The sequence below is a fragment of the Elgaria multicarinata genome, chromosome 6, assembly GCF_023053635.1.
Source record: "Elgaria multicarinata webbii isolate HBS135686 ecotype San Diego chromosome 6, rElgMul1.1.pri, whole genome shotgun sequence".
Classification (NCBI taxonomy): Eukaryota; Metazoa; Chordata; class Lepidosauria; order Squamata; family Anguidae; genus Elgaria; species Elgaria multicarinata.
In genome coordinates, this window is record NC_086176.1 from 111,062,240 (window position 1) to 111,076,902 (window position 14,663).

Consider the following 14,663-nt stretch of genomic DNA (forward strand, 5'->3'; position numbering starts at 1 on the left):
CACTCTTATATGAGTGTCAGTGGGGAGTGAGCCTTGCAGAGATCAACGCAACACAGGCTACTATAGACAGGATACAGTGGCAGAAAGAAGAATTCAGTGGCAAAACTGGTCTTCAAAACATAAACACCGGTTGCCAGTGTGCCATCTTGCCCGTGACACCATCTATCGATGGGAAGGAGGAAGGACTGATCTCTAATTTACTTGTGATGGTAGAGAAAATTAAAGAGAATTAAAAATTAACCCCCCTCCAAAATCCAATAAAATCAGGAAAAAAAATGTCTTGGGTGTGTGTCACCGACATCCGTCTCTGAAAATAAATAGCTCAGCTACATGGGCGTGGAGCATGAAATACTGCTACAGCGGTTGTAAAAATTCCACTTTCAAATCTCTTTTGCACATTGTTGTTAGGAATCCTTACCTCCAGCATTTTTTTGTGGGGGGAATTAAAGTTATTCACAACTCTTTAACTCGGAACCCTACAAAAGCACTACAAAAGTCCTACCAGATTCCTGTAGGAGAAGGCTATCAATGCCTACGAGCCTTGATGGTTGTGGGCTATCTCCAGTATTCGAGGCAGTAAGCCTGTGTGCACCAGTTGCTGGGGAACATGGGCAAGAGGTTTCTGTTGCACCCATGTTCTGCTTGTTGGTTCCTGGTCGACAGCTGCTTGGCCACTGTGTGAACAGAGCGCTGGAATAGATGGACCCTTGCTTAGATCTAGCATGGCTCTATTTATTTATTTATTTAAAACATTTATATCCCGCCCTATATCATTAAGAACTCAGGGCGGCATACAGATAAAAGCATACAGTATAAAACAGTAAATATACACAGCTTTTTATGTTCTTATGGCTGCTCAAATAATGTTTAACCTGCAGCTAAGGATATTTTAGTACAAGATGACCCTTTCTTTTCAGACTCTGGGATTCCTCATGGTGTTCTAACTTGTGTGAACAGGTGGAATCCAGGATCTGCCTTCCCTGCCCAATTTTTTTTTGCGGGGGGAGCGGGTTCTCCTTTCTCTCTGCACCTTATGTCACTGTGTTCGCTGCATTCAGCAGGGTCCTCCGACTTGGAGAAGAGAAGATTGAGGGGATGGATGATAGCACTCTTTAAATACTTGCAAGGTTGTCACACAGAGGAGGGCCAGGATCTCTTCTCGATTCTCCCAGAATGCAGGACACGGAATAGTGGGCTCAAGCTACAGGAAGCCAGATTCCGGCTGGACATCAGGAAAAACTTCCTGACTGTTAGAGCAGTAATGGAACCCATGACCTAGGGAGGCGGTGGGCTCTCCCACACTAGAGGCCTTCAAGAGGCAGCTGGGCAACCATCTGTCAGGGATGCTTTAGGGTGGATTCCTGCATTGAGCAGGGGGTTGGACTCGATGGCCTTGTAGGCCCCTTCCGACTGTGCTATTCTATGATTCTATGACCCTCTTTGTAGCATTTCCAGGGGCTACAGTGTCTGCTGTGCTAGGATGGGGTGGAGCTCTCCACTTCAGCCAGCTGAGTCACATGCCTAAATCTGGACTTTTTGACCCCGTTATTTATGGATGTAACTTGTATGATTTAAAAGCAACATCTTAAAAAGGCGGGTCAGTTGCAATGTGCCATGTTTAACAGAAGATGAGTGCTTGGAACATTTCCTGTGACTTGTATACATATGCAAGGGCGTAGCCTCAATGGGTTGGACACTCATTTGAATGGCCACCCGCACGAGAGCTTTCTTTGCTTGTGTTATAGGTCAGCATTCATCTATCTAGTGTAGGGTGACCATATTTGGGAAACCAAAAAAGAGGACACCTAGTGTGTGTGGGGGGAAGCAGCTTTCCGAGTCCTGCAGAAAGTACGTTATTCCCCCGCCACCTTAAAGAACCCGATTAGAGTGGAGGAGGGGAAAGGATTTCATTCTGCACCACCACCATCCACTCCAATTGGGGCCTTTTCTATAATGTCCACGAATGACCCACTTTCCCCTTTAAGACCTCAATTGGAGCTCGGGGTGGGGGAACGATGTGCCTCAAGAAAGCATGTCACTCCCTCCTGCCATGCTAATGGCAGCCTTAAAGGGGAAGGTGTGTCATTCCAGGACATTATTGAAAATTATGGAAAATCCCCCCTGACACCATGGAAAGAACAAAAACCAGGACAAATCCGGGGAAATCCGGACAGTTGGTCACCCTAATCTAGTGCTCTCCAGATGTTTTAGACTACAAGTTCCATTACTCCTGGCTATTGGGCATGCTGGGTGGATATGATGGGAGTTGTAGCCCAAAACATCTGAAAGGCACCAGGCTGGGGAAGTCTGTGTTTGTAGCAGCAACCTCTCTTACATCCTACATTCAGTAGCTGGAAGTTGGCTACTCGGAGTACCTGAAAAAGAGTTCCCATACTGGGGAGTTTCTGCTGACACAAACTAACCTGAAAATGGTGTTTAACATTTACATGAAGCCGCTGGGTGCGGTCATCCGGAGCTTTGGAGTGTGCTGTCATCAGTATGCTGATGACACGCAGCTCTATTTCTCCTTTTCATCTTCAGCAGGAGAGGCTGTGGATGTGTTGAACCGGTGCCTGCCTGCGACAATGGACTGGACGAGGGCTAATAAACTGAAACTCAACCCAGACAAGTCTGAGATGCTGTTAGTAAGTGATTCTGCTGACAGGAGGGTGTGTGTGTTCTACCGGTTCTGGATGGGATTGTACTCACCCTAAAGGAGCAGGTTCATAGCTTGGGGGTTCTTTTAGATCCATCATTGTCACTTGAGGCTCAGGTGACCTCAGTGGCACGGAGTGCCTTCTACAAACTCCGGTTGGTGGCCCAGCTACGCCCCTATCTGGAAAAGGATAACCTGGCTTCAGTTGTCCATGCTCTGGTAACCTCCAAGTTGGATTACTGCAATGCGCTCTATGTAGGGCTGCCTTTGAAAACGGTTCGGAAGCTGCAGCTCGTGCAAAATGCAGCGGCCAGATTGATTTCAGGAAACAGAAGGTTCGACCATATAACACCTGCTCTGGTCCGCTTGCACTGGCTGCCTGTATGTTTCTGAGCCCAAGTCAAGGTGCTGGTTTTGACCTATAAAGTCTTACATGGCTTGGAACCACAATACCTGACGGAACGCCTCTCCCGACGTGAATATACCCGGTCACTACGTTCAACACCTAAGGTCCTCCTCCGGGTGCCTACTCCGAGAGAGTCTCGGAGTTTGGCAACGAGGGACAGGGCCTTTTTGGTGGTGGCCCCCAGACTATGGAATGATCTCCCTAACGAGGCTTGCCTGGCACCACGCTGCTATCTTTCTGGCACCAGGTTAAGACTTTCCTCTTTGCCCAGGCATATGGCAGCACATCTTAATTACCCACATGTTTATTTAACGGTTTTTGTATGTTCTGTGTTTTAGAATTTTAAATTTTGTATATGCGTTTTTATCTTAATTTTAGAATTTCTGTAAACTGCCCAGAGAGCCCTGGCTATGGAGGCGGTATATAAGTTAAATAAATAAATAAATAAATAAATAAATAAATAACAAAAAAGGGGGGCATTGTTCAGAGTTCTTTTTGCAGTGCAACACTAAACCAAATAAGAACGGATGATGTTACAAGACTGAAAGATCCTTCCTCGCACCATGGACTGAGCGTGGGATCAGGATGAAAGTTCAGCCTTTTTGCAGAACACCTTCAGAGTGAATCGGTCCATCATTCCAGTTCAGCTGAATTGGTCTGACATTTCCAGTTTTACGATGTTATCCAGAAGATGCTTTCCATCAGATGGAAAACCGCAGAAGGGAGCAGGAAAGGCAGAGAAGGAGGAATTTCTAGAATGAGACAATCTGGCATTTGTTTTTGCTGTCCAGAGAAAGGATGTAAGGAAACTGCCACAACTCATAAATTTTGTCTATAGTTTATAGTTTATTTGGCCCTTCAGACACACTCATTACACTAGCTGCAGTAACATAGTAAACTATAACCACGTTGGCTCAGTTTAGATGTCATGAACTTGATCCTCCAAACCATGCTTCTCAAAATTTCCTTCATCCACTTTCCTGAAATGTTCATGCCTCCGAACCATGTTCTGAAACCATTGCCCAAAGCAACTTTAAAATTTTGTCCAGGTCTTGGTGCAGGGGTTCCCCCTTAGAAGTGTGAAGCTATTAGGGAGACCAGGGTGTCATTGAAACACGTGCAGGGATACTTTCCCTCACCACTGAGTACCTACAATCATAGAATCATAGAATAATAGAGTTGGAAGGGGCCTAAAAGGCCATCGAGTCCAACCCTCTGTTCAATGAGCACCAGTACATCCGATGCATTAGGAGAATCGTTCCCAGGTAGACTTGACTTGCAGACCCTCTCTTCAAGCAGTGCACTACCTAATAGAGGCAATACCTGAATCACAAGGGTGCATAAAATTAAAGTTTTTATTGGCCTAACGCATTTTGGAAAATACTTCTTCAGGGCCACTACAAAGACGAACAATGGACATTTTATATCCCTTCATTAGAATATCCCACTGCTAACATCCACCAAATGTAGTGAAACCACATAGGTTTTCCACCGCTATATGTTGTTTTGAATACTTTTGAGACTTGGGTGTATTGAACTCCCAAGTCGATCTCAATATATATATGTCATAAAACTGGTGCCACCAAATGAACTCCGTCTTATATACCTCAGTAGCTTGGTGACTACACCATTGCAATGCGATTGACACCTCCATTAGAGACAAGATGAACAAAATCAAGAGTTTTATTATGGGGTTTATATATACCAAGGGACAGAGTGTTCTTCAGATTATACGGTGGAATGCTTAAACACACTTAAATTAAATATCCTTGGTTACCATACCTAATAAGAGAGTCTTTCCTGCTAATAAGCTGTCAATAGATTTCCCCCGAGATCCAATTCCCCTAAATTCTACCTCAGCCAAGCCCTCACAACCATTTCCTCTGCCTTCTTTCTCTTTTCCCTCTTCTGAGCCCAGCTCCCTTCTGCGAACTATCAGTAGTTCCAGCTCCTTGTCATCCATTCTCTAGCTTAGGGGTGGGCAAAAGCTAGACCTCTGGACGTTTTGGACTTCAACTCCCAGAAGCCCCTGCTAGCATAGCCAATGGTCAGGAATGCTGGGAGTTGATGGACAAAACATCTGGAGGTCTACTTTCTGCCCCCCCCCCCCCGCTCTAACTGTCTGAGCATTTCTATAACTGGTCTTTCCCAGACTTTTCCAAATCTCCTGGTCAATTATGTTCCTTATGGAACTTCTAACTGTTAATCATCTTTGTTGACCCACCAGGCCAATCAAAACTAAGTTAACTTCTTCTACTATACATTTTAAAGAGTCTGAAGCTTCCCTTCATAAGCTAAGGAACCAAGGCAACCACAATTGTGTAAGGCTCTATACACAGTAGCCCCATTCAGAAGACACCTTAAACCATGGCTTCAACCATGGTGGTTAAGCCAGAAATCCAGGCTGTGTTCAGAAGACACCTTAAACCATGGTTTTAACAATGGTGAATAACTAAGTCACCATGGTGAAAGCCGTGGTTTAAGGTGTCTTCTGAACACAGCCTGTCTTTCTGGCTTAACCACTATGGTTAAGGTGTCTTTTGAACAGGACCAGTAACAAAGCTAGGCCTCTGCCCTACTCAGTTACATTATAGCCTCACAGAGGTTACACAACGTATTTAAACATAAAACACAAAAAAGGTGAAAAAACAGTGTTTCTTCATAGTATTATAGTATTATTAATATATTATACAATATAATTCATTATGTTTTTGGAGAATATTGTTTTCTATGAATTATGTGTTCAACTACACTTAAAGGAAGAGCCCAGGGTGGGCTAACCTCAGTCTTGTGTAGTCTGTCGTCTTGTGCAGGCTCCGTATTAAAGTTGACGCTCTCCAGCAGTATGGGCTTCTCAACTCTGGAGCATATATATGCAAACACAGCTGGGCACTATACATAGAAGCGAAAACAAAGACATCATATGAATGCATGGAATACTCCTCTGTGTTACAGACAATGGGGTGTATTGAGACTTAATCCTATTTAAAGCAGACCCTTTGAAAGTCCTGTTGATATCAGTGGCTCTCCCCTAAGTAGGACTAAGGCCACAGCTAGACCTAAGGTTTATCCCTGGATCGTCCAGGGGTCAAACCTGTTCATCTAGGTGACACACAGGGGATCCAGTGCTCAGGCAGGGGCGAACCCTGGATGATCCCAGGATAAACCTTAGGTCTAGCTGTGGCCTAAGTCTGGATCCAACCCAATACCAGTCCCCACCCACCCACCTACTTTCCCTTACAACTGTCACTATAGCCCCCCTTCTAACCACACTATGATTAACAATCAAATAATATTGCTTCAGTGTGAGATCCAGCCAAAGAGCCTCCAGTTGGCCATCCTGGATCTAAGCACTTAATTGCTCCATAAATGTAATGCAACTTTCCAAGTGAATTAGAGAATGCATTCACTTCTGACTGAAGTATGTACTGAATTCTGAACCTTTCTGATCCAAGTGAAGATGTTTACAACATAATATGGACCAAAAAGGGCCATTGAAAACTGACTGGCTTGTTTCTGTTCCGTGCTTCCTTGGGAAGTGTAGACACTGCTTCTCTTGTAGTGATGAGAGAATGCCTATGACAGTCTCCTACACATCACAGGTGTCTTTGGGGCATTCTCCTTTTCTTGTCAAGTAATAGTTCCGGTTGGCTTCTGGGTAGGTGACTTTGGAGAGAGGCAGTTTGTAGATGGCATCATTGTTGGTAGTGAGGAGCAGGAAGATGAGTGAAGACAAACAGAAAGGCCAGGTTCCCATTGGCATTCCAAACTGGAGGGGAACAGAACAGTCACAATCTTAGGTTGGTGTCATGTCTAAGCCTACTGCCCTTGTTTGGGTAGAAGGTGTTTCAGGTAATCAATCAGAATCAGATTCAGAAATAGAGGCGGCGGCGCCGGACACCAGCCAGCCTGTACCAGTGGGGGAAGAAGCTCTCACAGGCGATTCCCCAGCTGGGAGTCAGCCCTCTCCAGAGCTTATCTCCTCGAGGCCAAATCCTACACACTCAGTGAGAAATTAGCTTTCTTCCAGAGGAGAGCATCCCGACAAACTAGGGTCCGCCAGAAGCGCAAATGCACGGGGCGGAAGGAAGGCTTGAGAAAGTCGGTCCGGCTAGAATTGCGCCACAACCTGCCTCCGCACCAGGCGCTCTGAAGTTAGGGGCGTTTAGGAAGTGGCTTCCCATTCTTCTTGAGCAGACAATTGTCTTGCTTAGTTTGCATAGTTTTGCCTAGGGGGACATTTCCAAGAGGTTAGAGTCTCTTCAGGTAGAAGAGATGTTTGTTGCTTAATAAGAGCTGTGTGGATTACTTAGCAAGCCTCGTCATTTGCCTCCTATCGAAAGCAGGAGTTTTCTGAGCAACACGACAGCTGGTTTGTACAACCATATGGCTGTGATCAGGTGACAGCTATAGAGAAACAATGGTGTAGTGGAACAGGGCTCACAGGGATATCGCTCCGGCACTTTCTTTTTTTATTAGCTGGGACGCTGACGTTATCTGCCAACCCCTCACATCAGAATTTCCTGTTTCATCTGAGCTAGGGTGACCATATGAAAAGGAGGACAGGGCTCCTGTATCTTCAATAGTTTCATAGAAAATGGAATTTCAGCAGGTGTTATTTGTATATATGGAGAACCTGGTGAAATTCCCTCTTCATCACAACAGTTAAAGCTGCAGGAGCCCTGCCCTCTTCTAAATCTGGTCACTCTAATATAGTTCCTGCACCTTTAACTGTGGCGATGAAGAGGGAATTTCACCAGGCTCTCCATATATACAAATGACACCTGCTGAAATTCCCTTTTCTATGCAACTGTTAAAGATACGGGAGCCCTGTCCTCCTTTTCATATGGTCACCCTAATCTGAGCTTAACGGCAATCGTCACAGTGGGTAGATTTGCACAATCACAGATAGAAAATAAGCTGCAGCTTGCATGTACTGGCCGTGAGTTGCACAATCACCACAATTATTCTCACGGGGCGCAGGTTGCTGAATCTGGTGAGTGTGGCTGGATTCCTTTTCTTTTCTAAAAACGTGACTTGTTTTTTATTTTATTTTTATTTTTAATGAAGCCATGGAAGAATCCTAATGCATTGATTCCACTTTGAAGCCACGTCCAAGAAATCTGAAACTCTTCAATCTATGGATGAATTTGGAAAGGAGGACAGGGCTTCTGTATCTTCAACAGTTGTATTGAAAAGGGAATTTCAGCAGGTGTCATTTATATGCATGCAGCACCTGGCACAATTCCCTCTTTATCACAACAGTTAAAGCTACAAGAGCCCTGCCCTCTTGTGTATCTGGTCATACTAGGCAAGGCTCCTGCAGCTTTAATTATTGTGATAAAGAGGGAATTTATTTATTTATTTATTTATTACATTTCTATACTGCCCAATAGCTGGAGCTCTCTGGGCAGTTCACCAGGTGCTGCATGCATACAAATGACACCTGCTGAAATTTCCTTTCCAACAATACTGTTAAAGATACAGAAGCCCTGTCCTCCTTTTCATATGGTGACCGTAGTAATTAGTCCTCAATACTAGTAAGAGGGACAACCATAATTATCTGGACCGTTATTTACTCATCAAGAGCTATTCCCCAGGGTGTGTCAGGTCTGGAGCTGTTGCAGCCGCTGATGTTGTCACCACCATTTTATATTGGTAATAATGACGGTAATAGGAGCAATAAAGAAAATGGGAAAATATCCTCAATCCAATTCCCCGTAGCTGGGCTCAAGAGGTGATGATTGTGGAAGGGAGTTAGGAAGAGATTTTGCTTCTTCCTAAGTCCTGTTCTACCCAAAGTTATAACTTCCTCGGGCCAGTTGGCATGGAGCCAGCTACAAAGTTGCACTCTTGACTGACACAGCTGTCACCGTTCCTGCTGCTGCCCCTTAATTTAACGGGAACACCCTGCTGGATGCCAGAAGAAGACCACACCAGTTGCTGGTCCTCATATAACCCCCACACAGTGAAGTGGGCCAGCAGCGAACTGGAGAGTTCAAATCATTCATCGGCTTCAAAGCTGGCTTTGAATGTTTTCCTGAAATCCATGAGAAACCAACACGGAGTGGAGTCCCACAGAGTTCAATGGGAAGAGGCCTGCTCTGGAATTGCATCCTGAATTCCTGTTTGACTTTCCTTTAGTCAAGCCACTCAGGTTCAGGAGCCAAGATAAACAAGATCCATTTTGTGTGATTCTATTCTTTTGGCTGCAGCCATTATTATTATTATTATTATTATTATTATTATTATTATTATTATTATTATTATTTTGTTTATATAGCACCTTCAATGTACATGGTGCTGTACAGAGTAGAACAGTAAATAGCAAGACCCTGCCGCATAGGCTTACATTCTAATAAAATCATAATGAAACAATAAGGAGGGGAAGAGAATGCAAACAGGCACAGGGTAGGGTAAACACTAAACAGGCACTGGGTAGGGTAAAACTAACAGTATAAAGTCAGAACAAAATCAAGTTTTAAAAGCTTTAGGAAAAAGAAAAGTTTTTAGCTGAGCTTTAAAAGCTGCGGTTGAACTTGTAGTTCTCAAATGTTCTGGAAGAGCGTTCCAGGCATAAGGGGCAGCAGAAGAAAATGGACGAAGCCGAGCAAGGGAAGTAGAGACCCTTGGGCGGGCGAGAAACATGGCATCAGAGGAGCGAAGAGCACGAGCGGGGAAATAGTGTGAAATGAGAGAGGAGAGATAGGAAGGAGCTAGACAGTGAAAAGCTTTGTAGGTCAACAGGAGAAGTTTATATTGGATTCTGAAGTGAATTGGAAGGGCCCTCATTTGCCCTTCTAGCACTTTTCAGGGGATGACAACCTTTTCACTGGGGAAGCAACGGTGAACTCATCTACACCAAGCAGGATATTCCACTATGAAAGTGGTATGAAAGCAGTATATAAAAGGCAGGAGCCACATGACTGCTTTATAGTGGTACTGAAGTGCACTGACAACGGTTGGGGCCCATGACACATCTACACCACGCAGGATATTCCACTATGAAAGTGGTATGAAAGCGGTATATGGTATGTGTCAATGGCCCCAACAATTGTCAGTGCACTTCAATACCGCTATAAAGCTAGGGTGACCATATGAAAAGGAGGACAGGCCTCCTGTATCTTTAACAGTTGCATAGAAACGGGAATTTCAGCAGGTGTCATTTGTATGCATGTCGCACCTGGTGACATTCCCTCTTCATCACAACAGTTAAAGCTGCAGGAGCTATACTAGAGAGACCAGATTTAAAAGAGGGCAGGGCACCTGCATCACTGTTGTGATGAAGAGGAAATTTCACCAGGTTCTCCATATATACAAATGACGCCTGCTGAAATTCCCCTTTCAATACAACTGTTAAAGATACAGGAGCCCTGTCCTCCTTTTCATATGGTCACCCTAAAGCTGTAGTGTAGCTCCGGCCTTTTATATACCGCTTTCATACCACTTTCATAGTGGAATATCCTGCTTGGTGTAGATGAGCCCTGTGAATATTCGATGATAAATTCGCCCCTTGTGCCTCCACCCTCATAGCCAGCAAAACTTACCACAGAAAACATATTGGCCAGTGTTTCTCCTGAATACGCAGTCAACAGGGCTGCAAAAAGATAAGGACAATTCAATTATTTCATTATATGCTGTGGCAGACACTGAAATGGAGCAGGGTACAGGTGAGTGGGGGAAAATTATTTTTCTTTTGTTTTTAAGAAGAAAGGGGCCATGGGATTTGGGTTTTGTCAGTACATCCTTTCACTCCCTAGTCATCTACCTCGAAGGATGCTGAAACTATTATGCATAATCTGGTCAAAGATAAGCGTTTTTTAAAATCGATGTCAGTTGGAAAGATTTAAGCATGTGCTTGAGTCTCCCACTGAAATCAGTGGGACTAAAGAAGGAGAGCTGAACCATGGTCTTCCCCAACATGATGCCCTCCAGATGTTTCGGACTGCAACTCTTATCAGCCCCTTCCAGGGTGGCCAATGTTCAGGGATGATTGGAGTTATAATCAAAGACATCTTGAGAGTACCATCTTGATGTAGTCTGCCCGATGTTAAGGCCTGAGCCTTTGAATTAGTCAAGTTCATGGAAGAGAAGGCTATCAGTGGCTACTAGACATAAGAACGTAAGAAGAGCCATGCTGGTTCAGACCAAGGATCCAACCAGTCCAGCATTCTGTTCACACAGTGGCCAACTGGCTGACTGTGGGAAAAACCACAAACAGGAGATGAGTGCAATGGCAGCTTCCTGCCCATGTTCCTCAGCAACTGTTGAACATAGGCATACTGCCTCTGATACTGGAGGTAGCACAGAGTCATCAGGACTAGTAGCCAGTGAAGGCCTTCTCCTCCAGGAATTTGTAATGATGGCTCTATAATATCTCCACAGGATCAGGCAGCATGCCAGCAAATATCAGTTGTTGGGGAGCAACAGCCGTGAAGGGCTATTGCCTTTGTGTCCTGCTGGTGGGCTTCCCAGAGGCTTTCGATTGACACGCTATGGGAAACAGAACACTGGACTTGATAGGCCTTCGGTCTGATCCATCAGGGCTCTTCTTATGTTCTTATTTATAGGGATGTGCTCCGCTTCTAATCGGACTGGCGAATTAGAAGCGGAGCAGGTGCTTCGCCTCCCCTTAAAGCGGAGGTGAAGAGGATTGGGGGGCCGGCGGAGCGTTGCAAAGAGGATCGAGGTGAAGGCGGATCCTTCACCTCGATCTGGAGCTCCGCAAGAAAGGTAAGTGGGGTTTACCGGGCCCTGCCGCTGTCGCCCATGCGGCGACAGCGGCAGGGCCCAGTAAACCCCCCTCCCTACTCTCCCTTACCTGCGTCCGTCTGCGGTCCATCGGCTTCTTCAATTGAGCCCGCGGCTTCCTGGTTGAGCCACGGGCTCAATTGAAGAAGCTGAGGGACTGCGGACGGGCGGAGCTCCGATTCGGAGCCGGAGCTCCGCGGCGAAGAGGAGCGGACTATGGGCAGAGCGGCGCGGAGAGGAGCAGGCTGATCTGAAATTTTCGGATCGGCCCGCGGGGCGGATCAGGGGGTCCGTGCACACCCCTATTTATCTCTTTCACAGCCAAACTCAGGAGAAATGAGAGCTTTTCCCTGCCTGGGAAGAGGACATGGGGCTGGGAGAAGAAGCTGGCTGGCCAGATGGAGAGCCCCTGTGGGCTGGAGGTTGCTCATGCTTGTTTTAGACTCTGGCCATTGTGGGCAGTAGCGTAAGTTCACATAGGAGGGAACCATCACTTCATGGTAGGGCACATGCTTTGCATGCAGAAAGTCCCCGGTTCAAACTCCTTGGCAGTTCCAGCTCAAAAGATCACCTAACAGGAGATAGTAAAGTTCTATCTCTACATGTGACCTTGGAGTCTCTGCTTGTGGCCATGCCAGTTAAAGGAAACTGCATGGGCCTAGAGTCATGGTCTTGGAGTCTGGCATTCCAGTGTTGGGGGATGAGGCCATTGATTCAGAGGCAGAAACTGAGGGGGACAGAGAATGGTCCCTTGGGTCAGCCCCAGATCAATCCACTGCCCTGGAAGGTCTAGTGCAAAAGGAGGGGCAATAACATAATGGCAGAGCTCACGCTTCGCATGCAGAAAGGCCCAGGTTCACTCCTTGGTGTCTCCAGGTAAGACAGGGAAAGAGTCCTGTCTGAAAAGCTGGAGAGCTACTGCTGTCAGTCAGTGCAGACATTTCTGCTCTAAATGGATCAATGGCCTGACTCAGAATGAGGCATCTTCTATGTCCCTCTTCTTTGACAGTAGCTGTCCGGTCTGAGGAGGTTGCATCACCGTCCTCTGACCCTGAGAACGCCAGCTCAGAAGACCCAGCGGAACTCCGGCCTCCTCAGCACCAGTGGAGCTGAGGCCTATTGAACCAGGAAGGCCCTTTAATGGAAGTGGCTTCTCTCACTGGAGGAGGAGCTAGCCACCCAGACAGAGTAGCAGCTCTATTTAAGGCTGGGTTGTGAAGTTACCTGTTGCTGAAGCAACATCTGAGACTTGCTCTTATGAGTCTCCAGCTTGGGTGTCCATAGAGCTGGCTGCATGGTGAACTTTGGCCTTAGTGAAAGCTGGACGTTGACCTGTGATGCCTTATCGGACTGCTTTGCTGGAACCCTAACTCTTGTTCTGAACCTACCACTTGGGCCAGAGGCCTCCTGGTGGTCATTTCTCAGAACAGAACATCTAGGTCAGGGGGTGGGGAACTTTGGGGAGGGGCTGAGGGCCACTTTTCCCAGACCCCCTACCAGCAGGCCCAAATTTCAGGAAAAAGCAGCTATGGAGGCTTACAAGGGACATTCTTTGGCAGTTTTGGGGGTGAATGTCAGTGGCTCATCAGGGCTGCATGCAACCCGCAGACCCTGTGTTGCCCACCCCTGAGCTAAATAGATAAATAGTCTGACTTGCCATGAAGCACTTCCTGTGTTGTGAGTAATAGCAACGAAACTGGATACCTACCACAAGCTACTGCCAATAAAGAAGTCTGCCAGGTGAAGGCGTAGAACATCCCCCCTATTGCGACGCATGAGAGGCAGCTGTTGTAATTCCACAAGCCGGCATAAATTTTGCTAAAAGGAGAGGCCAGGCTCAGTGCTGCAAGGAAGGAAGATGCAAAGACATGTTATTGCTGGGCTTAGGGGATATGATCTGCAATGAAATAGCACTGAGGAGGGTGACCAGCCCCACAAATGTTCTCCTACCCCAGAATTTCAAGGGAATTTGTGTGCAAGGACATCCATATTCATGGGACACCTCTTTTCACCACAAGGCAAGTTCTTCCCTTCCACAGGTCCCAGAATGTGACTTTAACTGGCAACCTTAACACATAATAATCTCACTGTTCGGCTGGGGCACTATACTGCAGAGTACTTAGGATAATGGTTTAAGCCAGTCCATGGCATTGCTCATACCTGCGGGCACCCCCACGGCTGAGCCAATCACGGCATGCATGAAGATGAGTGGGGATGAAATTAACAAAGCCACCAGGATAATGCCACCGGTCCAAGGATTATCACAGCCATACACCTGTCCAACTCCTACCGGGATAGACTTCAAAAGCTGTGGAACAAGTATGGAAAGGAATGGTTTTAAGATGGAGGGATATGAGCTTCCAGAACGATGTTCACAAAATAATAAGAACCATCAATTACCAAGACTCCTGTTCCTGAATACCTCCTGGTCTTCAAGACATTTATGTTAGCACAGGACATTCATCAATTATCCTACTTCTGATGTTTATTCTTGGTCTTCAATAGTTTAAGATCGGGGGGCTTTGAACTCTTGGATTATGGAAGGGGGACAATCCCCCAGAAACACGAAACTATGCTTGCAGACAGTGCCAGCTTTAGGTTTTTGAGGACCCTTGGCCAAGACATCCTTCATGGGCCCCTTCCCTCAGAGTCCACCTTCCCTCCGCCATTTTCACCAGCTATTCTTGCTTCTCCTCTTTCTCATCATTGACACCACTTGCTTGTTTAAGAAGTGAGAGCCAATGAGCAAGCAGACAGCGGTCCTCCTTCTCGCCACTGTCATTGGCTGGGCCAGAGCGAGAGACCAACGAACAAGCAGGTTGCAATGGTGAAGACGAGGGGCAAGTCCAG

At 46.2% G+C, this 14,663-nt stretch overlaps 1 protein-coding gene across 3 annotated transcripts in view; it reads right to left on the reverse strand.

Moving 5' to 3' along the window:
- Window positions 1-4,727: 4,727 nt before the first annotated feature.
- SLC14A1 (solute carrier family 14 member 1 (Kidd blood group)) overlaps window positions 4,728-14,663 on the reverse strand; it is a 44,194-nt gene continuing 34,258 nt past the window's right edge. For 2 of the 3 annotated variants that reach the window (XM_063128294.1, XM_063128293.1), the window contains 4 exons: window positions 13,974-14,121; window positions 13,522-13,656; window positions 10,610-10,659; window positions 4,728-6,831 (listed from right to left, as the gene is read on the reverse strand). In XM_063128294.1, coding sequence (XP_062984364.1) covers window positions 6,652-6,831; window positions 10,610-10,659; window positions 13,522-13,656; window positions 13,974-14,121 — 513 coding nt within the window. In that variant the 3' untranslated portion in view covers window positions 4,728-6,651. The remainder of the gene's footprint in view (window positions 6,832-10,609; window positions 10,660-13,521; window positions 13,657-13,973; window positions 14,122-14,663) is intronic. The other variant, XR_010025562.1, reaches the window with a different exon arrangement.